This window comes from Haemaphysalis longicornis, unplaced genomic scaffold (genome assembly GCF_048455015.1).
Source record: "Haemaphysalis longicornis isolate Haplotype H1 unplaced genomic scaffold, Haemaphysalis longicornis Haplotype H1 scaffold_9, whole genome shotgun sequence".
NCBI classification, from domain to species: domain Eukaryota; kingdom Metazoa; phylum Arthropoda; class Arachnida; order Ixodida; family Ixodidae; genus Haemaphysalis; species Haemaphysalis longicornis.
In genome coordinates, this window is record NW_027526460.1 from 48,171,981 (window position 1) to 48,197,864 (window position 25,884).

At 49.0% G+C, this 25,884-nt stretch overlaps 1 protein-coding gene across 2 annotated transcripts in view; it reads right to left on the bottom strand.

The window, feature by feature from the left end:
• Nucleotides 1-25,884, bottom strand: part of Mglur (metabotropic Glutamate Receptor) — a 269,734-nt gene that overhangs the window by 40,715 nt on the left and 203,135 nt on the right. For both annotated transcript variants that reach the window (XM_077684454.1, XM_077684455.1), the window contains exons 4-5: nucleotides 5,636-6,156; nucleotides 3,822-4,734 (exon numbers count right to left, since the gene is read on the bottom strand). In XM_077684454.1, the coding sequence (XP_077540580.1) occupies nucleotides 3,822-4,734; nucleotides 5,636-6,103 (1,381 nt within the window). In that variant the 5' untranslated portion in view covers nucleotides 6,104-6,156. The remainder of the gene's footprint in view (nucleotides 1-3,821; nucleotides 4,735-5,635; nucleotides 6,157-25,884) is intronic.

Consider the following 25,884-nt stretch of genomic DNA (forward strand, 5'->3'; position numbering starts at 1 on the left):
TCAAGGCGAGAAAACGTGGCAGTTTTGCCGCGATTTTTGTGGCATTGAGATGATCCTTATTTGTCGTCGTCGTACCTTCCCTATCATTAGTTGTTCGAAGAGCGTTTCACAGCAGTCATGAAAATCAAACCACCGACTAAGGAACACAAAAATGCTGTATTGTAGCCAGGCCTAGTAATAACTGGAATTACCGAGGCGCTATTTCACGCGCCCAGTACCATCGGTTTTCGTGTGCCTTGGCGTCTCGCTTTTATACGCGAAAACTGCTGCCAATATCTAAGAGTCAGAGTTTCCCTACTAGCACATTGTGTGAGTGCTGGGTTCGCCTCAGTATTTTTCACTATATCAAAAAGATGGAAGAACTCAAAACCCGTTCTCACAATTTCTGGTCGCCAAAAGCCTTGTCAAGTTTACAACGCAAATTTTAAATTTGCGAGGCTTCGACCAGTGTGACAGTATTCGAAATAGAAAAACGTTCTGTGCACCAAATCTGCGGTAGTCGTCGGGTTCAATTTTGATCAACTAAACGTGTGCAAATTGGTACTTAGAAAAAAAAAAAAAAAAGAGAAACAGTTTATGCTACGAGTGGCAGTAAGCGAAGTGTGCGTATAAAGACAAGAATGTTTTTTACCACCTCAGTTTTTACTAAACTAGGGTATGAAAACCATTGCACTTGACCGAATCAGCACTGTTAAAAGTGGTCGGAATGCCGGTGATAAGCGAACTTTGCGATAATTTACTACTACTAGGAGCCTTGCTAATGGTTCAAATGTTTTGACACCAATGTTTTCTCTGTATAAATGCGTGAAATAAAATATAAATATTTTCAGTTGTTTCAGCTGACTTGAGGCATAGCAACCTAGAAAGTTATTTGCTTAAAAGCTGAAAACAGTAAATTTTTGAGGTCCCTCGGCTCTACACGACGTAATCTAAACTACCTGCTGATATTTTCCCGTACCTATCAACTGTAGGCAGCGTAAGCCCATCCGAGGTGGCGGGTTGCTTTGACGTGCTTAATACAAGTGTTGTTTGGCAACGTTTTCTCACTCCGTGAACGTATCGAAGTACCTAATCTCGTCTTTGTTCATGTCAAAACCATGTCATAAGGCTGCAGAGTTTTACAGCGATGCATCTAAAACGTCCACTGCGGTGTCTTGTGCTGCGCATGGGCCCAATTTCGAAGCATGTAGAACAATTAATGTTAATACAAGCATTTTTACGGCAGAAGGATATGGCATATTTCTTGTTGTAAGTCACATAGTTGAACATCGTATTCCTACATCCGTCATTTATACAGATTCGTTGAGCGTCGTCCGTGCATTATCATCCGGAAAGTCATCAAAAAACCATGTCATCAATCTTGTCTTCAAAACAATTATGGTAGCTTATTCCTCAAACCTTGGGGTGACTGTGTGCTGGGTGCCAGGCCACTCTGGCATTGGCGGTAATGAAGTGGCGGATGAAATGGCCGCCAATGCTGCACTCCGAAACATAGTAGACATGGCAACACTACCTTACACAGACCTCAAGCCACACATTAGACAACAACTCCGTAAAACTTGGCAATTACACTGGAGTCAACAAACAGACAACAAACTACACGTAATAAAACCACAACTGGGACTTTACATAACTGACTCACACAACAGATACACTGAAGTCGCCCTGGCTAGGCTGCGGATAGGCCACACACATGCGACGCACTCCCACCTGCTCACTGAAACTTCGGGACCCACGTGTAGCAGGTGTGGAAAGGGCCTATCCGTAGTCCACATACTAATCACATGCAAGGCACTTGACACAACACGACACAAACATTTCCCTGAATTATACAGACGACACATTCCTTTGCACCCATCATACTTTTTAGCCGACGAACCAATGTTTTCTAGTCAACGTGTTTTTAAGTTTTTAGCTGAGGTAAACTTTCTGCAGCTCTTGTCATATCATGTGTAATCACCCTGGCCCTATACACCAGCCATCTCCATTGTCTTTTGTTTTGCATCACCTTTACTTTTAGTCACATGTTTTAGTATGTATGGTCTCATCATAATTCAGTAACTTCTTCTTTGGCGCTCTTTGCCCATAGTCGGCCTTGCGCCAATAAAACCTAACTATCATCATCATCATCGTCTTTGTCATGCCTTCTTCGCCAATTTGGCTGTGCTTGTCCCGGTGTATTTGCACTGTGAGCATTGGAGTGGTTTTTCGATTGATTATTTCCACAGTCGCTAAAACACGGGTATATTTTCAAAGATCTACACACTGTCTGGTTCCTCTTGATAACACAGAGTATAGCGTCATATCTTTCATTTATGGAGGCCTATGAAGCCGCAGGAGGGTCACCTACATACCAATTGATTCTGATGAGGGACTTGCGAAATGCCTTTTTAGGGCGGTCTGCGTTGAAGATTCTTCGGTTCACTACGCGGCGATTTCTCTCGTTTGCGCTGTAACTCGTTGATTCGGCTTACCCTTAGTAGTTTCAATGTAAAATTGTAACTAAGTATGGACATAGACTGGTCCGTTGTACTATGCATATAAAGCCTTGATTTTTAAAATAAACTTTACTTCGCAAATTACTACAGTCGTGCGTGTATATAGTTAGAGTTGCTGCATTTTTTCAACAGTGGAGCTGTTTTACAAGCCGTAATTTCGCCGTGGCAAAAAAATACAAACAAAATTCCGAGCGCGTTTGAACGCGTGCGGCGCGCGGCGACCGCCGAGCGTTCCCGGCACGCACAGTGGCAGTATAAAAAAATGGCAAAACCCCCGAGGAAGGAGAAAACGGCGAGCGCTTGTGAGCGCCTGCCTCGCAGCGACCGCCGCATTCCAGGAACGCGCAGCGGCTCTAGCAAAAAAAAAAAAAAAAAATCTCAAGCGCTTTTTTTAAGCGCTACCTCGCATGTAAAAAAACAAAACAAAAAAACCCTCTAGTGCTAATGCTAAAGATGAAACGATACTCTTCTTGGGAGAAGTCACCGCGAGCGGCGCATTCTCTAGAAGCCATTATGGATAATTGGAGGCATGGCTACGACTGTGCGAACCCTTCCCGAGACTACTTGCAGATCCCGCAACCGCTGCCTCGAGTCGGTGACGAAGAGCTAGTGGAAGTCTACAATCCTGAGGATGGGTTTGCATCCATCACTCGCCGCTAAGAAGACGACGACCTCTTGGATGCATATGACGACCATTACTAGCACCGCAACTATGCAAATAAACAATGATGCTGAAACTTAACTGTGTGTCCGGCAATGATCACCTACAACAGCTTCGCCATTCAAGTCTTGAGCGTGAATGCAAGCTTCCCTGAATTTTTTTTTTAAACTTGGAGGTTGCTTTGCGGGTTTTAATTATCGGCAAATCCTAATTACTGGAGCGCAGAAGTGCACGAAAAACTTACCCAGCTAGTGGGGGTAAGCGGTGACACCAAACTGGTTAGTACTGAGGTGACACTGTTCAGTTAAGGATGAAAAAATACGTAGTCATAAAAGTCATAATACACATCGAATGCTTGAGACAGAGCTTACTTTTAACCTATTTTTAAGTTAAATTTACATCGTGTACACACGATTGGGGCGTAATAACGAGGTGCATGAAAACTAGTCGATGGGGAATACTGTTCACCGGCTGTCAGGATGAATTAGTATACTTCGCTGTTGCCTGTAAAGGTTACTTTGCCGCTGTATGAGATTGAGTGTGGTGATGCACGCTTTTCAGGCACAGAACCCAATTAGCGGTTTTGCGGTGGCCAGGTTGTTTATCATGAGCCGCGGAAGGTTTATCTCGCTAGAATCGCAAGAAGAGCGGCACGGCCTGACCTTCGAAGGTGACGTTGAGCAGGTACTTTTTGTACAGCAGGCCTCCGTCCAGGTCCCGCATTGCGTTGCAGTAGAGCTCGTTCTGCGGCTCGCACAGGTGCTCCCACACTTTGTGCAGCGCGTGCGCCATCGCGTACACGGCGTCCAACACAAACTGAACCTTGCTCTCCTGCAGGTACCCGACGGACTCGTCGAGCCTCAGGTTCTTGGAGCACGTGGGCAGCGAGCTGTTGGCGCCTTTCCTCGCCGTGGCCGCGGCCGTGCCGCCGGCCTCGTCGTCGTCCCGGACGACGCACTGGAACACGTCTTCCCAGTACTCCTTGAACCACGGGTTCCGCTTGTTGTTCTCGACCGTCAGGTTGCGCATGTACGTGTCGAAGTCCGGTATGAAGCGGGACTCGAGCTCGATGGTGATGGCTCCTTCGGCCACCTCCTCGAGCCCCTCTACGAGCTTCTCTTGCTTTCCCCAGCCGTCGCTGGCCACCCAGACGAAGTCTTCGGTCCGGTTGGCCCGCTTGGCCGCGGCCAACACGCCGCGCGAGTCCTCGGCCCGCGTGAAGAGTATGACGCCCCGGGCGTTGGCCTTGAGCAGGAGGTTCTGGTAGATCTGGTCGAAGGTCTCCATGGTGGCCGAGTGGGGGACCTTCTCGTTGACGGCAATGCAGATGTTTCGAGCGCGGGCCTCCCGCGTGAAGGCGGTCATGCCCGAGTCGCCGTACTGGCCCTCCGAGGTGACCAGCGACACGTAGGACCAGTTGAAGCGCTGCACGACATCCACCATGGCGAGCGCCTGGAAGGTGTCCGACGGAACAGTGCGCGCGAAGAAGTCGTACCGGGTCTTGTCGCTCAGGGAGGTGCCAGTCGAGGCGGGGCTGATCTGGGGAATTCGAAACAGGCGCAGTAGGTTCGCCACCTGCGGTGAAGTGAGCGGGAAGGGAACCTGAGGCTCTAGAATGCACTTACAGGATGGTAGGTTGTAATGAAAGGGACCGAAGAAATGTGGCGAGGGCATAAATCAGAAACCACAGCATCAGCTCTTTTTCTCTATATATAGTTACCCCGCAGCCTTAAATTTGTCTATAAATGGTACTGCGCAATAGCAATACATGACATAGAGCCTGGGTATAGTTATGAATGAGTGGGTAAGTAGGGTAGGTAATATGTAATATAGGGTAAGTAATATGAATGAGCTGAAAGCAAGATTATGCCGTTAGAGGTGTAGAAAAGTTTGAATTAGTAGGCGCGATTGAGAGCATATAAGAAGTAGTAATCGGTAAGCTTTTATTTAATGCTATGCGTCAGTACGCATACGTCAGTATATTCGATACATCAGTGCGTGCCATTCCTGCTATCTTTTATCATAGTCGATATATGCCCACGTCCAGCCTGAACCGCGTGTGCGATGTTGTGCTCACGCATTAAAACGTCGTAACAAATGTGTTTTACTTTCTTTTCTATCCGCGCAATCGAAACCTCTGTGGCTCTCGCGTAATCGAAGTTTGCAAAGCGATACTTAAGTGTTTAGTTTCATAAGTGACGCTATTTCTTTGTTCATTTGACCCTCTTGATAATGACGCAAGCATAGAGCAGGGGAAAGCGCTTTATCTGAGCGTCCTACGCACTAGAGGATAAAACGTTGCGAGGCGTCAAGCACAAATTCATGAGCTGCATCAACGGGCTGCGCCTAACTTTGCCTGCCGGCAAGGCAAGCACTTCTTATAACCGGAGTGACGCGTGGCGGTTCTCGCAGATACTCAAAATCAGTAATTAACACGCGCAAGGTTCTCGTCGTGTAGCAAGTGGGTATAATGCACCTGCAGAGACACTTCGGAGTACGAGCCTCCCACGACCCCGCTGATGGCGCGGCTGCTGAAGCGCAGCTTGGGCGGCGCCCCGTCCGAGCATTGGAAGGCGTTGGTGTCCACGGTGTTGAGCGAGGCCCGGATGAACTCGAGCGACTGGTTGAGCGCGTACGTGTCGCTCGAGCAGGTGTCCAGGATGGTTGCGCCGAGCCGGATGCCGCCGAGCAACGACGGGTCCTCGTTGATGCGGTCGATGGCGAACAGCATGGCCTCCAGCCTCTGGATACCGCGGTCCTTGTTGATCTTGCCGCACCGGGTCCGCTCGCCCTTCTCGTGGATCGGGAACAGGCCGCCCAGGATGATGTCGCCCGGCACGTGCGCCTTCATCGCCCAGCCGCCGCCGGGCGGCTCGAGCCACAGCCAGGGCCACAGCCAGAGCCAGAGCCTCGGCGGCAGCCACGCCCACCGCCGCCTCAGCATCGCGCGGGGGAGGAGGCCGGCGCCGCGCCCAGCGGCCCGCTGCCTGCAGCCACCTGCGATGGGGGGTCGTCACGTTGCCTTAGGAATAGCTCATTGCATCTTCGAATGTCAGGTATCAGTGAATACAAGAAAAACGTCTTCGTGAAATCGCCATCAAACACAGTCGTCACCATTATCATGACCGTAGTGACGAGCACGAGAAAAATATCGGAGTTTAACTTTTGAGGAGCCCGATCCCACGGCCTCCCCACCCCATATTAACACCGCTTTATATTTTGGCCTCCTGAAGCTAATTCAGCTGTTGCTACAGTGGAACCCCGATAATACGACTTCCAAGGGACCGCGAGAAAGCGTCGAATGACCTGGGTGTCGTACGACCGGGGTGCGGGTGATTGCCGCCTAGTAGACGGTCTCACGCGACCGGTGGGCTAAGAACTTATTTGAACTACTATATTAAGCGCGTTCTCCTGTAATTTGCGAACCTCTAGCTGAAATCCCAAGTTTAAGAAGAAGTCACGCCTATGTAGTGCCCCCTCCCCTCCATGGCATCCAGCTAGCCCGCGAGCCCCGTGCCTTGCGCGCGCGAGATAAGGCCAACGTGGTCGAGCATATTGAGAGGGGAAAAGGCGAGTGTGAAACTGACAAGGCCAAGTGAAACGAACGATAGTACATGGCGGAGATGAAAAAAAACGGCATTGCCGTACTGGCGGAGACATCCTTTGAAAGGTGCCATGCCGTCGCTATTGGGTCAAAGTGCTCAACACATAGCGGTTTTGTTTCCCACAAGACCCAGCAACACGAAATAGATAAGATCATCAAACTTGGTGAGTAAACCGTGTTGCGGCGAAAATTATAACGCGGTCTTGCTACAGATAATACGGCTGCTGCGGCGGCCAGCGAGTGACCCAAAATGGCAGTGGCAACGGGTACGTACGTTTCTCCACCCTTGCGGCGGACGCGTGTGAATTGAGGCACTCTAGCAAATAAAGGAGCGGAGTTACAACGCGGCTTTGAAAGACACTGATAAGCACAGAGCAGACATAAAGCGAGAGAGAGCGTTGTTAAAGGAAGAAACTTGGATAAAGCGGGAGAGGAAAGTGGCTGTTCGGTCATCGCCGTATCGTTGCGTAGCACGTGTTTTCGCGTTCGTCGGCAGCTCGACGGGAGCTTCAAATTCACGGTCCGCCTGTCACCTGAACTTCGACTTCTCGCGGTTGGCGCGTTGGCGTACTGTTGCCGCGTGGGGCCGTCGCAGGTTAACTCCCGCTCATCAGTACCCTCTTACTTGTTTGCGTTCGTTCAGCCAGTGGTCTGGCCCGCCTGCGGACCTTTGCACATGAAGGAGCGCCAAACGTGGGTTAAGAATAAAGAAGGTTCGGACGAGGCGGTGAAGCGGTGTAAAATATGGCAAAAACGCAGGGTTGTCCGCGGCAGAGTCCGTCGTAATAAGCGGATTGCGTGCACCTGAGCGTCATATTATCAGGGTTTTTAATTCATTGTTTCTAGGAGGAGTTTTCCGGGACCGCGGTGATCCGTCGTAAGAAGGGGGTCGTCGTAAGTTCGGGGGACGTATCAGCGGGGTTCCACTGTAAAAAAAATGACCTGGATGAATACCTTTTTTCAACAGCACAGTAAGAGTAATAGCGAGGTCCGAAAGAGACGGCAAGGTTTCAGAATGGCATCCGGTCCCAGACTAATTGTGTGAAAGATGGTTGTAACATGGCGCTTACAGGCAGGCCTGTGTATTGGGTGTTCAGTACACACTAGACAAACTCACATAGTCCCAACGAACCGGTCAATGGCTAGCAAAAGGTACTATAGGAAAGCACGTTCTAAAGAAATTAGGGGTCACCTGTGAAGCATAATCAGAACGAAGAAGTGACATCTCGCCGGAACAAAGGGTTGGACTGTACACCCTACCTTTGCTCAGCAACATGCAACATGTCCACAATGAGGACCGGCACACGGTAAGAGCCAAGGCTTTAGTCAGGCGTTTCGGGCGCTCAGATGGCGTGGCGCATATGGACGTGACGGAGTACCGTGACAAAGACGCCATGGCCATAGCGGTAGTAGCCATTGCGTACCTTCCGGTACAGCCCGCACGGGGACTCCGGAGGTAAGGCCATCGCACTGGCTCGCGTCTCAACTCCCCCAAAATTCATAGCGATTCTAAATCCGGTATTTGAAACTTCTGGAGAGGTGGGATCTCACCCGAGGCCCAACAAATACCCGAATGTTTTAAATACGATGATGGTTGACGGTTGGTGGTTTAAAGACGATGACGGTTGACACGCGAAGCTTTCTTGCAAGCGAAAATCAAATGGCGAAATGCCAAAGTCAAAGCCGCTGCAATCAAAGTCAAAGCGTCAATGATCAAAGTGCAAACTGCCTGAGAGTCAAAGTCCCTCCTTAATGGCAGTAAACGTATCCCTCACAAGAAAGCTCGCCCGTGTCAGAATTGGACATTTGGATAGACGTCGGCTTCATAACGCGAGGGGCCCAGGTTCAATTCCGAACTCGGGAAGCGTTAACACCGGAACAGTTTAAGCTTTTAGTTCCGCCGTAGAGCCTTACCAGAACACTCAGCCCCGCCGAGCGCATGTGAGCATGCGCCTCGTGGGGAGCACCAGGCGCCGTCCACACTAGCGCATGGGCTTGCGCCACGTGAGGAGCTCGCAAAAAATACGGGGAATGGCTGTCGATTACTATACTCGCTAATGCGAAATTTGTGCACAGCGCGAGCTCCAGTCTTCTCGGTCACGGCGCATAGCTTCTACATCTCAGGAAGTGATTGCATGATGAGCGAACTCACGGCGGCGCGCGCTCCTCTGCCGTTATCTCGCAGCGCGTCGCCGCCGCCGAGCATGTTGTTGCTAACCGTGTTTGAACCTCCCGCGCAAATGTCAATGATGGTAAGCCTCAGCGTCGGCGGCACGAACTCCGCCTCAGGAAGTGAACGCGTCATCGTTGAGCGCCCGACGGCACGCGCTGCTATGGCACCATCTCGCAGGCCGTCGTCACAATAGAGTTTCATACTAATATACACTAGAGGGAAATCTGGCGCCACTGTCTAGGCGAGCCCGCGCTTCAGTGAGCATTCCGTCATGTACCGGGCACGCACGTTCCACTTGTCCTTGGCATGGCTCATGAACAGGCTGAAAAGTTGGCTCTGGCTGCGAAAACCCGACACTATTACTGTAGAAGGTTCATCAAAATTGCTTTGTTATTATAAAATTGAACCTCCAAAAGATTAATTTGTTAGGGATTATGTAGAAGCTTCATGCACGATGAACAAGAAAAAATGTTACCCTCTTTGGTTAATTTTGGCTTCAAGAGAAAAAAAAAAGGTCATATGGCTACCTAAGCAAAGTAGCCGAGGAACGACGCTAGCGGCAATGGCGACGCCCACGGCGGCCCGCGACTGCAGCGACAGATTTTCCTCTAGTATATAATAGTATGAAACTCTATGGTTGTCACCACCCAGCATGTCTCGCTGCTTCCTTCTCACACTTTCGCCATGCGTGGCCGCTGAGGAGCGTCTCGCGCCGGCTCCGCATACCACTCTCATCCTCACACTTTCGCCACACTTTCATCCTCCGTTTTCTTTCTGTCTTCGGTTTTCCTTTCGTTGGCTCGGTAACGAGGCCAACGCCGCCGTCAAACTACAGTAGCGGGCGCAAAAGTGCTATGCTATAGAAATACCGAGTGCACGTGGGTGTGCGCCTCGTGAGGAGCGCCGGCGTCGGTCAGGTCTACCTTCAAGAACACCCTTCCCAGGGTTCATGGTGTTGTTCCTTGCGCGCTGCTCTCCTCGCCAGTTCACGTGCGTTCGCGCCTGAAGTGGGGAGCACAGACGCCGAGTTCCTACTACAGACGCCGAGTTCGTGAAGCCGGTTGCCCCGGGTTCTGGCATGTGCTAACGCAGTCCAGTTTGGGAAAGATGTGACAGTCTGCGGTCAAAACGATCCGGGCCCGCCAATCATGGAGAACTCTCAGCGGCAAGTTCGGAAATCCATGTGAGGTGTAATAGCCGGGTCTCCGACGAAGGCAGACGGGCCGCCAGCTCTGCCTTTTCTCCAGCCTTGCACTACTAGTGCAAGCTGCGCGAATGTTTTGTGCGTGTCATCATCATCATCATCATCATCATCATCATCATCATCATCATCATCACAATGTGCCCTCCCATTGTGAAAAGTTGGCTTTCCCGCAGTGCGTATTGGTTACGACACCGCCACGAATGAGACCATTAAAACTTCGCCTTATAGCTTTAGAGGAGTGCAAATTGTATGGGCGCCAGCACGCTTTGCACTTTCAGGGAAGGACACCGCTCACGAGGCGGCTCGAGGTCTTAGCTTCCGAGACTGCCCGGCAACGTCTGATCTCTTGCTCCGCATAGGAGGGTGGAACCGCATGTTGGCATGCAGTAAAGTAACCACCCATTACCGCTTGGGCAGAACCAGATATACGGCAGTGCACATCACGCTAATCAGACGGCGGGCAGACGCGTGGCGCCTGCTTCAATCAAATTGCTGCCCAAACCCACTGATGTACAGTTGTTGCCACCCCGAGGCATAAGAAAATACGTGCAGGCTTTTTTTAGAAAGGGCCAACCTCGGTACATCCTGTGGGCTTGTCCCCTTAAAGAAATGAGCGATCCCCCAGCTACAAACATAACAACGCCGGAGCAGTGAGGGATAGTACCGCTCAGTTCGGATCCGGACGTTGAGCTACGGCAGTCCAGATGGCCGAAGACGAAGCCAGAGCCGAAGGACTTCTGGCCATCGTCTGATGGCGAAGGGTTCATTCCATCTTTATGTTCTTTTCTTAGAGGAGCAGGTGAGACAAAAAGCTTGACGGGGCCCCCGAGCCTCTTTTTGCTGACAGTAGAGCAAATTTGAAAGGTTTGTATGCACAATTTCAAAAATATTATGATGCACGCTATCCCGTCATTATCATTATGATCAACAGCTTAATTAGGTCCACTGCAGGAAACTTCATCTAATAAAACAAGAAGTAATGTTTTTTCACTTTAGAAAATACAAGACCAGAATAGTAGATATTTCACAGCTTCTGCTCACAGAACCAGAGGACTCCAACATCCCGCCTTCCCTAATCTAATCATGGGAAAAATAGAGCTACGCATTTATTGATTCGTTAAATGGTTGGTAGCCATGTGGGCATTCATTTCGGAATGACCTGTACGAGGCCGCAGCAGTGCTCTTAGTTTTAAAAGAAACCACTACGACCACATGTCCCAGACGAGATCGGAGGCTTGGTATGTATGCATTAAGCCGTTCACGAAGCCGCCGAGCGCCTCCGTACCTTACTCGACACTGGAAGAACCAATCGCCGTTTAACAAACCGACCGTCGGGGGCTCCGCGAAAAGTCATAAAATAGGGTTGTACCAAATATTAGTAGAGAAGTGGTAAGCGGTATTTAATTATTGTAAATAGAGTAAGCAGCGAAAGCAAATACAAGTAATCGCAAACAAATCTAAATACAGGTGCATCTTGGAGGCATCACAGTACGGAAAGAATTTCAAGAACATTGATGTGCTTTATATATTGTCAACGTTTATTGATAACCGAAAGAAAAGACTCCGCGAATCTTTTTCGCCCTCTCTTAAGCAGCAGATGCTGAATGAGGTGAAAACAGAAAAGCGCAGCGGTACGAGTTCGGTCTTTTGATAAGTCGCGCTAATTTCCACTTCAACCCTCACAGAAGAAGCTTCCGTTTACTTCCCGATGACCTCTTAAGAGCAAAGATTCTCGTCTCAGCGAACGAAGTACAATAATGGGTTTGATAATTGGAAGCCCGTCGCTGGCCCCAAAACATAGAACATCCTGTTTTCACAGCGGAATGATTGTAACGACGTTAACACTTAAAGACACGAATGAAAATCTGAGCTCGGCTTGACTTGAGCGCAAACGCGCTTAGAGCCGATTCCCAGTCCTCCAGGCGGAGAAAAATTAAAGCTTTGCGCGGCAATTAAAAGCGCTCACGGTTGAAAGAACATCTTTTCTTGTTTCGTGCGGCGCATGCGCCGAGGTACGTCGCGATGCCTTAGCCGACTGCGCGCGAGGGTCTCTGTCTGTCGAAAAGGAAAAAAAAAAAAAAAAAGTTATGAAGTCAAGTGCTTTTAAGTGACCGAAATGGTTCAGTGAATAACGCGAAAGATCGAAACCCCAGAAAGTTTTGCGAGAACGGCAAGTGCTTTCTTCCTGTTCTTCAGTGAGCATTCACCACAGTACCAAGGGTTTCTATAAGCAGTTTGAAGGCAACTGTAAATGTAACAATAGCGTTTCAAGCTATGTGTACAGTTAAACCGGGATAAAACGAAGCTGATGAAAATTCGCAATTTTTCGTTACATGCAGGTTTTCGTTACATGCAGGTTTCCAGTTAAGGCTCGCATGAATGCAGCCGAAACGAAATCAAAGCTAGACATCACTGATAAACTCCCCGTTCAAGGATTGATTTCACGATGAAAAACTGTGTGATTTGAGCATGCTGCTTTTCAACCAACTTAGTCACTATACGGCACTGCAAAGAAGCATTGTCCCTTACCCCTGTATTCGCAAACGTAGCGCAACTATCACTTTGACTTTTGACACTTTTCGGTGCCTAAACCCGTTTCATGGACCAAACGTACGCTGCAAGGGCGCCTTTTCGCGAACTTGATGCTCTTTGCTGCACTAAAAATGGTTGAGAGGGTGCTAGTTGGAATAGTTTACAAGGCGGCGACGTTCTTCTTTCTTGCCCGCGGAAACGGCGTTTAATCTTGCGAGCGTGCCGAACGTTTTCTTTTTTTTCTGGCAACAGAACTGGTCACGGACGAACCGACACCACAGATACCACTCGAGACGCGCGACTACCCGCCGGCAGGCAGGCGTAGGACCTGACCGACACCGCACTCACACTGGAAGCCACGGTAGTTTGCGGTAAAGGCGAAGTTCCCTAAATTTGGGCATTTCTCCAGCCGATTTTTCAGAAAAACTGCGCAAAACAATGGCTCGTCAACGTAGCGAATTCGTTACATAAACGTTAATCGTCGCAAGCCTTCGTTACATACAGGTCGCAAACATACGGGTTTTAATACGGCTGGGAATGGGGCATTGAAGAAGTTCGTTAAAACCAGGAATTTGTCACACAGAGGTTCGTTACATCCAGGTTTAACTGTACAACCACGGTAACATACCTGCTGGCCGAATCTTATGGCAGCGACTTAATTATGTTCCTCCTACATGGCACTCTAGGAAGGTGCAGTGCCAATACCACTGTGCTTCTATGCAATGAGTTCTGGTTTAATTCAATTCTCTACCGTACATAGCAATTTATAACTTAAGCGAAATACGAAACAGCCTGCTTTTAAGAGATTTCAGTACATGTTGAATATGTTTATGAGCTATAAATAAATAAACACCTACTGCGACGTGGCTGGTAGCCCGATTGATGTTCTGGCGCACAAAACCAAGATTTCAAATTTCATTTCACAGGCCGTTAAGCCCAATGCAAACTTTGCGGGTACCGCTTGACCCCTGATACATTCACTCTGGCACTGTAAATTGCTAAATAGTGATTGACTGGTTCGTGGAACATCAAACCCTTTTATTTAATAGTGTTAGCTTTCGTTTTGATCCAAATTAACTCAGGAAGCCTAGTGAAGTGTATGCCAAAGTACAGTGTAAATGCAACTCTAGATTGTGCGTAAGTAAGTCTACTAGGTTTCTGAAATGGCCAACTTGGGTTTCGCTGCGCGGAACCTGTGCTGTCAACATGTATGTAACGAAGCTAATCAAATACCTTTTGATCAGCCTGTGGCAACCAAATATGTGGTAGTTGCGCACTTCGTTGCGCCTAATGTCCATCGGACCCCACCAAAAAACATGTCTGCTCATACGTACGCCAGAATTACTTTAACTTCAACCTTTTTCAGCCCATTGCACAGCCCGTCGTTGCGTTGGTAACACCAGGAAGTACATCAGACTATCGCTCCTTCTATATAGTGAGGCTACTATCGCAGTTGCTTTTGTGAAAGTTTCCTACGAATTGCATTTTTTTCTCGTTTGTACACACTCTTGAAGGGGAGCCTTTTATGAAATCCACTCTCAGTGGTGAGAATTTTTTTTTAAAAGTGAAGCTAATCCTGAAAGTACCTTTGTAAGACTTTTCGTGAACAGCTCCGTGAAAGAGAAAAAACAACTTGTCATCCACTGTATTCATGTGCGTTAGCGTGAACTCGCCTTTAAGCATTACCAAAAGTTACATTTTCTGTCGGCGTATTCCTCTGAACCACTCAAGTGACATTTTTATCTAGATTGTTGCCAAGCCAGGCCCGACTTCCGCCAAACACAAACCGGAAGACCAGTTGCCAGTCATATTATGCTGTCTTTAACTTGTTTCTAAAGTTGTCTGTGTAAAAAAAAGAGCTCCGAATTAACCGGCTGCTCTTTACAGCAAGAACTGGTTTATAAGGAGTGTGCTTTTCCTTCCCCAGCCCCATAATCTTAGTTTCTAACCCTGCTTACACCCAGCCACATCGCAACTGTGAATTTTACCTGATCACGCAAAACTGTGCGTGCCACCCATCGTGTGCAATCTCATACCCTTAAACGTGATAACAAATCAAGCGCCGACAAAAACGAAAAGATTGTAGAAAGTTTACAGGATATCTAGCGAGGACATCTCCTACGTCTCCCCGCCTTGCCTGCGTTTTTCAAAAAGGAGGATCGGCAATAGTTATGCGAACCCGTTCAGCGTATTCACGCCACGTCCCCGCAAAAGTGCCCGCGCTTACATAAACTTCAGACAAGAAGCATGCAAAGGGGATGTGGGGTTCTGAAACCCTAGATTTACTGTGCATCCTCCCGCCACCCCGCATTTTTTCATGTATTTCTAAACACTGGCGTTCTTGTGTTTAGTGTCTTCAGCCTCGCAAAAAAAACATAAAAAAAAAACGCCGACGTAGCCTCCTTTTCCCCCAGTCGTGCAACGTCACGTCCCGAGGCCACGGCCGAGCTGGTACAGAAGTCCTGGCCAGGCTACGCTTAGTTAGATCACAGAATAAAACGGACTGGAGCCAAGCGATTTGCGCGCTCGAGACGTTCATGCAGTGTCTAAGGTATGCAGGCCGAGCACGCGAAGTGTGCGCACTACAAGAGATGCCAGGCGTGGAACTGGCCCCACTGCTTTTTTTTACTACTCCAGAAGCCGGGTTGCCTACTTTTGAATTCTGAGTCTACTCCGGGAATAAATTTTTGCTCTGGATCGTTCTCTCTTCCAAGTGAAACTCCTTGTCTTCCTTTTTCGTGTTCTCACGGGACTCAAGGAGAGCCAACTTCATTTCCGAATCGACACTTTGTAGAAAAAAGTCGGACGTGACGCAGACCTCATCGCGCTTCTCTCTCACTCCGCCTTACACGTTGGGGAGAGTATACAAAACGGAGAAGTCGAACTCAATACCGAGAATTTCTCGAAATGCTGATCGGTATGCATTCAGGACAGTTTCTAGGTAGAATTTTTGAGCGTTTTGTTCTTCAGTGACTATGCAAGAACACCTTTTTTTAACGTTACTGTAGAGTGCTACCGAGAAACCGTTTGTTTGCCATGCAGGGGCGCAGGTAACTGGAAACGAGACCCCGTTGTCCCTGCTTGATTTTTTGTTTGCTTGCTTGCTTTCTTCCGCATAAACCCGTGGTCTACTGATTCGCTAAAGTCATGTTCATCTCACTGTTTCGACAGGGTCTCTTAAAAGTGCCGATTTTTTCAGCATGCTAGTCCGCATAGGTATCGTAGGCTCCACGTATATACCGCGGGAATTTTCCGCGATTCGCGTCTTATGTACCGTATTGCTGATGCCATATAGCAAGCGTTGCCGACTACGCTGAGCACCACTCTACGCTGAGGAGAGCGTTGACTTGCTAAGGCACCTTGACGACGCGCGTCCGCCCTACTTGCTTCGGGGATGTCCGTGAGCGTGGTTGATCCCCGAAACGGGAACCGCGCACCATGAACGATAAGGAAAGCAGCTGCCCACGAAATCTCTTGTTGTCACTTTCCACTCGTTCACCTCTGTCTTCCAAAAAAGGGCGTCAATTTTTTTCTCCGCGCACACAAAGTTTAAGGTGCTCCAAACAGATGGAAGTAGTAAAAAAAAAAACGAGGATTCCTAGAGCAACACATTCAATCATGCGAAAAACAAAAACGAACAGAAGGAAAAAGAGGCGACGCTGTTGTTTTTCTTGGTTTCTCTTTCACAGTACTTTTTTTGCCATGTGAGTGCTCTCTACCGCTGACTTAGGAGAATAACCACGCGTCAGTCAGCAGCGCGCCGTCAAACGTGGGGACACGTGCGGACCCTGGGGCGACAAGCGACGAAATGGAGTCGCGCTGGAAGCGAAAGTGGGTCGTTCGACACGAGGCTGGCCCGGGGGTAAAGTTGGAAGCTGGGGAAAGTAGGCCATCACCGCCTGACTGTACAAGCAGCCTCCCGGAATGGACTCGATCTGCGGCCCACCTCCTCCGAAGCCGGTAATCGTGGGAGACTGAATGAAACCAACTTAGAAGTGGGCGAGTTTATACGACGCGTCCTTTTTGTGTCTTTTCCGGGGCCGGAATGTATTTTAAACCGTGGCCTGCTGCGCACGTCTGCGGTAAGTTGCTCTCGAAACGACAGAAGCGGATAGAAGAAAAAAAAGATCGCACGAAGAAAAATACAGTCCTTCTTTCTACGAGAAATGGGAGGAAACTAACCATCTCAGTTGTTTATACGTTGGAAGCATTAAGAGCCAGACAATCTTAGGCGACCGCCCACAAGGGAACTTGTTGAACATCCTCCCACACTTCTTCATCATTAAAGCGAGGAGCGGATAACAAGCCCTCGTCCCACTTGGGGAAGAGGGGGATTTTGACCCTGATCCTGACCCTACCTGCTGTCACATCCTTGCCATCCACAAGGAAGAGCATGATACTGTTCCTACGGTCGAGCAGTGGAACGTCCTTCCTACCCCACACCTAGACCCACCTCTTAGTGTATCGAGAGAGGAGATGGACCTTAGCAGCACTATTTATTTTACTTTTCATCGATACGATAAAAGAAGTGGCCGATCACTGCCTCCGATATTAAGGATGCGTGTAGAAGATTTCCTCCACTTTGAATTAAGGAAATTATGTAGACGAGAGCCACTTCAACCACTTAAAGGCCAACTGCGCTCAACATTTCGACCTCTTCAAAACCTCACTTCTGTATACTCTGCCAAAAAAAGAAACCAAGATACAAATTATGCCAGCTGAAATGCGCACGTGCACGGTGCAAACGACCATCAAAAATCGACGATTAAACCGAAATTGAGAAGAGCCGGGCCATTACTGCAAGGTTGAAGTGACGCTGCAGCCGGCGAACGAGCGGCCGGTCGGTAGGACCAAACCTGCGCGCAGCCGCTTCGCCCTCGTAGCACAGCTCTACAGAAAGCGCGCCCCATAGAGTTTCTTAGTAAGTATACTAGAGAGGAAACTGCGCATGAGAATCCATGTCGGCGCGGGTGGTTATGGCCTTATGAGAAGACCACAGCTGCTGGCCTAGCATGTCTACCGAATTCGTAAGCGTCTTCTTGGGTTTGCTTTTTTCACTATGCATTGCTATGTCTACGAGGTTGCGGCTCTGTAAAAAGAACACCCTTTATTTTTTTATTTTCTTAGCTTTGGAGCGGCGTGTTTTATATCCCGAGACAACTCAGCGGCGCATGCGCGGAAGCCGGCGGTTTTGGTCGGCGGCCGATCAGCTGAGCGGCCGCTCCCGTAGCGGACGCCGCCACTAAGTCGCAAAACGACTTAAAACGGGGCCTTGTGCGCCGCGCCGACAGCGGGCCCGGCGAATCACGCGATGCGCTACGCGATGCGCATCCTCCGCGGCATCTCTGGAAGAAAGTAGTAAAGCTTCGCTTTAAAAAATGACTTGGGCTGGCCACGTACTTAGGGGAAATCACAATCGGTGGACTACCTGAGTGACGGAGTGGACTCCGAGAGACGGGTGCAGAAAAAGAGGAACGCCAAATATTCGATCGAGGGACGAAGTTAGGAAATTCGGAGGGAAAGGTTTGACTCGAGCGGCGCGGGACAGGAGCGGTTGGAGGTCGACGGGAAAGGCCTTCGTCCTGCAGTGGACCTGAGTAGGTTTATGATGATGATGATGATGATGATGATGATGCAACAGCGGGGTCCCGACGAAGGGAGCGGGGCCGCCAGCTCCAGCCTTGAACCACTCACTAGTGCGAGCTGCGCCAATTTTTTTCTGGGGGTTACGAGTTCGGCAAAACCGGCACGAGATAACGCCTTTACAGACGGCGCCCTTTGATAAGCATTAAAGATAAATCGGGCGGCTTGTGTTTGTATCCGTTTCAATTTATTTATCTAGTTGACTTGATACGCGTCCCAGACTATACAGGCGTATTCCAGTGTGGGCCGTGCAAACATTTTGTACGCTTTGAGCTTTACGTCTGGTCTAGCGTCTAAATTTTCGCCTTAACAGACCGAGTTTGTGATGGGCAAATCCAGAAATGTTTTTATGTGTTCGTTCCAATTTAAATTACACGCGATTGTCACCCTGAGATACTTAAGCTTACTGGCATGTTGAAGTGGGATATTATTTATGCGAAAGTAAAAAGCAAAGAATTTTCTTGCTACTTACTATCTTGCTAGCCGATTTATTAAAATTAATTTTCATGTCCCACGTAATACACCAGTAGTAAATGTTTTGCAGGCATGCGTTTAACAACACTTTATCCTGGACATTCTTAACAGGACAGTAAATAAAGCAATCATCCGCATTTAGACAATCTTAGGATGCAAGTCATTAGCAATATCATTTACGTAGAACAGAGACAACATTGGTCCTAATACTGAACCTTGCGGCACTCCAGAAAAAACCTGCAAGAAAGATGGTAGTTCACCAGCAATTTAAACATATTGCTTTCTATCTGTAAGGTACGCATGAATCCATTTTCCAATTTCTATGTTAACTCCAAGCCTATATAATCTCTCAATAAGTTTAGTGTGGCAGACCCAATAAAAAGCCTTTGAAAAATCAATTACTATGAGATAAATTTGCTCCTGGTTGTTAATTACGACGGCGAAAGCATGAGACACTTCAAAAATCTGCGTCACTGTTGTCAATTACTGGCGAAAACCATGCCGCTTCAGCACTGTACATACTTTTGAAAATCAATTTTCCCGAAAGCTAATAAAAATGTGATGAAGTATGGAGTAGTTACAGCTTCAAGTTTGAACAGGAGGGCAACATATATGTATGGTTGGGAAGAGCGCGAAAGGAGTGGGACGAATTAATCAATTAGCCAGCTTGCTGCCAATATATATTTCTCCAGTGAAGCTTATGTACGATTAAAACATATGTATTCAGGTGCTAATATTGTTCCTATTGTTCTTGTCCATATAAAACGGTGCAGCAGCGTGCTTATTGGAAATGTCCTTAAAATTCAAGACACCATCAATTTATTACTATAATTTCTTATAGCCCGACTCATTCACTATTATACATTCAGCACACGGCATACAGCGCAGGTTAGGAGCAATATTAATTAAGGGTAAACTATTAGCGCCACTCAGCTTGTGTATTTTAGCGGGCGAGGAAAATCCAATCACCGCTAACGATCGAGACGACGCACTCACGTGAAGCCTATCCCAATTCAATAGGCTTATCAGACTCCAGCCCGGACTTGTTACGGAAGGCATCGCCAATCTACGCACGGAGATAACAAAGCTACTGATCTCCCAGCATTCGAGCGTGCTTCGACGCACAAACACACACTTCCCCAATCCTGGCAGCTAACAAAGGTCAACAATCGCTGCACGAAGAGATGCTTAGGGCGTCGCGACGTAGGGCACTGAAACTGCGGATCGAGTCTCGAGTGGCTTCCCAAGGAACTAAGTGGGTCGGGTTATCTGGGGAGCAACTTTTCTTTTCGTAGTCAACTGAGCGGGTAGAATTAAAGACGGCGAGAGAGGCCGCCGTCTCAGGTGTACCGTAGGAGGGGGTTGAGTAGGAAGACCGGGAAGGAGGCGATACGCAGAGCCAATGGCGAACCAGCCAACAGGGACTCCGGCGCCATTAAGATTAGGCTGTGTAACATCGAGCCTCATTCGAGAGGGACGGGCCTCGTTTATCCAAGAGTTCATTAGGATGCTTCGCGCACCGCCAAAGAAAACTACCTCACCGTTACCTGTGCTGTTTTTGTGCAGAAGTAAGCGGTTACCTTCTCGCAAGCCTGACTTTGGAAACAGATTACCCGCTGTATAAAAGCTTCCTTCTGACCGTGCCCCCCGCCAATAGCCTCGAGGGAGTGGGGTATGTTAGGTACGCGAAACAATGCCAGTATGCTGCCGGATTCTTAATTCGTGGTACGGCATTTCGTCCACGTCAAGTCTATGCATCTATAGTCGTAATCCTGGCCGTTTGCCTGACCAGCCACGCGCCGGAAATCAAACAGGCAGATAGAACGCCTGTTGTTTCTTTGCGTAGGTTACGGTATTCCGCTTACTATTTCGGGTTATGGTTGTACGGTAAGGTTAGGCCTGAGAAGCGTCGTTGGGGGAGTGCCGGTAGATGCAGATAGCAGTAGTTCGTTTGTTTTAGCAAACGGGTAATATGTGCATGTCGGTTGGGAACGGTTTTGGAAAAATAAACGAAACTACGCAACAGCGTTTCCGTCTAAAAGGGGTACTATGTTGGGCTAGTAAAGTGGATGTAAAGTGGATGTGGCGATAAATTCAGTGACATAATAATGGTTTGACAGGCTGGGCAACCTCCTCCTCTCTCTTTGTACGCGCTTGTTGCGTCTTTCCCCGTAAGTGTGCTGTTTATTTTCCGCAACCTGTAATAAAGCGATCAGTTGATAGTCACCGCTTGTGGTGTGTATTTCTGTCTGTCCTTCTTTAAAATGTGCGCTGTTTCTTCCTTTGTAGCTTCCGTCTACGTGTGTCGTCTTGTTTTCTTTTTTCTTGTTTTTTTTTGTTTCACTTTTTAGGACTCCATATTGTCTAACTACATGTTTGTTCCTGATTCATGACTAAAGAAAGACAAACGAAATGTAAATGTTGGAGGTTTGTAAGAGCGATAATTCTAGCTGGTCTAGTCAGTAAATAAAAAAATACGAGATAGAGACAAAACCCCTTAAAAAAACCACGCGCACACCGTAGAATCCACGACTCCCAATCACTGGAACACTAAAGTGGTGGAATGTACGTGATACTAACGCTCCAGGCGCAATAAAATAAAAGTATGGCACTCCGCGCCATTGCATCACGACGTTTCCAAAAATTGCACGTGCATGTCACGGCAGATGAACCGGTATATGGCGGTGAGCCCCGCATGCATTCTTGCGTGCCGAGAAACATTTATGCGCAAGGCGCAGGCTCATTCATTATTCCGAATTAATTCCGGTCTTTCCCGGGACATTCTGGCTAACCTGTGCACGCGCCGACTGAATCCCAAATTTCCGATTGGTACGATTTATGAGAGGCGTTTTAGGAAGGAAAACACAGTTTGTGGCTTTCTTGGTCACCTTCCGAATCAATCAATCAATCAATCAATCAATCAATCAATCAATCAATCAATCAATCAATCAATCAATCAATCAATCAATCAATCAATCAATCAATCAATCAATCAATCAATCAATCAAGCAAGCAAGCAAGCAAGCAAACGACTTTGACGATATCACGGCCCCGTGCACAAGGCAAGCGGCAGCGGCAGCTGGCTGCTAACAAGAGCATGTGCAGTCTTCGTCAAAAATTTGTAGGCCACGGCGAACGTGGCCGGAGCAGGCGCGCGGCCAAGTAGGGTCGCTGCGGTTGCCGCTGTCGGATGGTTGCGCGGCTAAAGGAACTTTCGTTCTTTCCTTGGTAGTGTGGCTGGCGCGATCAAGGCAGCGCGCTGTCAGTTTTTCAGAGCAGACGCTTGGCTTCAGCGCAAGCACATCGCGCCGCTCTCGTCACGAGAGCCCCACAACGAAAGCAAGACCGTAACTTCCCCTCGCCATTTTTAGTTGCGCAAACAGCCGACAGCGGCAACCGCAGCGCCCCTGCTTGGCCACGCGCCTGCTCCGGCCACGGTCGCCGCGGCCTACAAAATTTTCACAAAGATTGTACATCCACCGACACACCCGCTCGAAGTTACTTTAAATGTATATTACCATCCAAGTCTAATGGTAAGTAGATATGCATATGTATAGCAACTAACAGCACCTACTCAAAGCCGCTGCTGAACACAGCGGAAAGCCACGTGCCAAAATTACTAGAGCAACTGAAATGACTTTATGATACAAGAACCCCCTCGCGTGAACACTACGTGGCGACGAGACTTAAAGTGGCTTTCTGAGCACGGCATGCCAGCCAGCAGAGGCACGCTCAGCAGCCAAAACGAGCCAGCCAGTATCCAAGCGACCCGGAAGGTGCGTCGCTGCCGAGACTGCTGTCGAGGGCAGTGCGCTCGCATTAGGAACCCAGTTTTGACGCACTAATAAACCGCCGACTGCATACATATGCTCCCCCCCCGTCTGTTCTGCGCGACGTGTCCTCGTTATCCGCTCCCCCACACGCGTGGCTCCATTGAAGCCCGCCTGCGGCTCCGTAAAAACTTCAAATTAACATGCAACGGCGCGCAGTGCCGCCGTGCACTGCGGGCTTCCTGCCACGACAGAGACCCCCGTTCCGAAGGTGCGCGGTGCGGCGGCCCGCGTTTGAGGCGCATAATTACAGCGCCTCGGGTGCTGTGCCATCCTCTTCCCTCCGCCACCTCAATGTCCGGGTCATCGGTTCTCTCTTTTTCGACTCCTCCACCGCTTCCCTCTTTTTTTGTTGTTGCGTTTGTTCGCGGAATCGGGAAACGCTGCAGAGGACAGCTGGGCTGGGTGAAGGTATCAGAGTTGGTGGAGAGGAGGGGAGCCGTACACAGCGGCTATACAAGCGGCTATCGGCCGAGTGCCGAAGCGAATGTCGCCATGCAAATGAAGCGGAGTTTTACGTTTTCCACTGGGAGTGTTTTTCGAGTGGGGAAACCAAGTTCCTCTCGGTCTCTTCCGCCTGTCGTCGCTCTCTTCGCATTTCAAGTTGTATTTCTGATTCGTCGCGTCCGCGGGATTTCGTCCGCTCTGCCCCTCTTTCGTTTCTCACTTTGCTTCATTGTTATCTAGAGCTCGCTCCATTCGTTTTGAAGATTTCCAAATGCGACACTTTTTTTTTTTTTCACGATGCAATTTTCTCCATTTTCGTCGGCTTTCGCACCCATCATCTCTCCTCACACCAGGTCCTTGGAATTATTTTTTTTCCTGTCACCTCCTACCCACGCTCTCCCCCAAAACTTCTCTCCTCTTCCTCTCCGTCTCTCGTCCCCTCGTTTCCTCGGGGCAATCGATAGGCCTGATCGAAAAGCGGTCCGGATAATGCGTCCCTATCGATCTGCGACACACCTGGATTGCGACGAGCGAGCGTCGCCCCGACGTGCCTTCCTGCCTTCCCGCTTTAGCACCTAGTTACCCTCCTCCCTCTCTTCCTCCTTTCCCCTCCTCCTCTTCTTTCTTCTCCTCCTCGCTTTCCCAGTTACAAGAGCGGCATACGCTACGCGCCTGCGCGCCGATCGAACCGACCTCGTGTCGCCGCTTCGAAAAACGATACTTGTTGGCACGTCCGGAGTGGAAGTATGCCCTCCCAGCACTACTGCAGGTGCTGGTGTGCCCTGCGTGCCTTGTATAGCGCGAGGCGTGTCAAATGGAGGCCGTAAACGATTGGGAGATCGTTTAAAGCGCTCCACAAATAGGGCGCAGTAGCATGAGGCTATTTGCGCAGTGCTCATTCGTCGGGCTGAGCACGTTTAAAAATACTGGGCGATGAAATGAACGAAGACAGTGCGAAGAGCGGGGGAATGCTTACGATCCACATCCTGAGTCTCCAGTCAGTGTCTCATTTAGTGTATGTGGTTTTTTGAACGCGCAGCAGGTAAAAGTGCACGGGCGAAAAGCTTCTGAGGATAACACAAGGTGGTCGGCACACAGGTGAATTCGCAAACAGGTGCATTGATTGCATAGTTGTTTTTACGGCCAATAACGACCCTGTATAGTTACAGCTTTGCCGCTTAACAGCCCGCCGTGCCCGCTGGCCAGCGTATCGGCGTGCCCAGCGTGGCAGCGTACATATAAGAAGTTCGCCCTGTGAGGAACGTTCCATAGATGCGAAGCATATGTGGCTGCTTGTCATATGGGTATCACGCTAAGTTTTCTTGGTATAGAATTGTTGAAGGGACTACACAATGAAAAGACTACAATTACTACACGACTTGATTGATTGTAGGGTTTAACGCGCCGACGCAACGCAGGCGATGAGGCGCGCCGTAGTGGAGGGCTCCGGATTAATTTTGACCACCTGGGGATCTTTATCGTGCGCCGAAATCTCGCACACACGGGCGTTTTTCCTTTTCGCCTCCATCAGAAAAGCGACCGCCGCGGCCAGGAATCGAACCCGCGACCTCGTGCTCAGCAGCGCAACGCCTTAGCCACTGAGCCACCGCGGCGGGTTACTACACGACTTCTAGAGGCAATTACTGTATGAATGAGTGACTGAATAAATTAATGAGGGACTAGCACGACACAATGAGATTGTGGAGGAGGAAGGAAAAAGGGTGGTAAAGCCAATGAATGAATGAATGAATGAATGAATGAATGGATGAATGAATGAATAAATTATGGCTAGAGTTGCGCAAAGAGATTGTGTAGGAGGCGATGGCAAAACAGGGAACTAAAACTACACACCGCCGACCACACTCGACTTGCGTACTCCGCATGTTCTCTTTCACGTCAGCCGCCGCGGCAGCTCAGTGGCTAAGGCGTTTTGCTGCTGAGCGCAAGGATGTGGTTCGACCCCGGCATGGCGGCGTTTCTTTTTTTTTTTTTCATAAAAAGGGAAAGCGAAAACACCCGTGCGTCGAGATTTTGGCGCACCTTCAAGATTCCCATGTCAAAATTATTCCGTAGCCTTCCGCTACGACGCGCCTCATATCCATGGTGTAGCTTCGGCATACAAAGCTCCCAGAACTTTGAATTTAGCTTCCCCTTTCCCCTACGCGTACTTGACGTCATCGCTGACGTGCCTTTTTAGCTAACCGGAGGTCAATCGGTAGAATTAACAACGAAACTCACTGGGTGCCTGGACTACAATGCGAACAAAGTCGTCCGCGCTTACAAAGACCTAAATAACACGCGCACGCTCCAGCCTTCTCACGATGGCACAGAGAAAGAACGCCCATCCAACGCACGCGAGCGTGTGCAATGCAGCCCGCAAGCGAATCCGTTCCGAGGCACGTAGCGTTGACCAACCGTCGACGGAGCGGAAGAAACGGTGGGATTGGATGAAACCGCTTTGTGTGCACCTCCCGTGCGCGTCCTGGACGTACGAGCTGGTGGCTTCACTGTTGACTTCGTTAACGCAAGCGAAAAAAAGAAAAAAAAAAATCCGTGACTTCGTTACGTCGTTTCCTGGACGCCAAGGGCATTTAATTGCCGGAAAGCCTTATCAGCGTTCCCGCACAAATGACTGCACAGCAGTGTGATGTGCCATTTGTAGGGGAAGAGGGAGAGAGGAATGAGGAACGAGAGAGGAAAAAAGAAACGAAGGGAGGCTAACCAGGCGCATAGCCAGTTAGTTACCTTGCACTTGGTAAGTGGTAGCCGGAGGAAAAACAGAAGAAACAAAACGAAAACAGAAACGAAAACAGGAGCA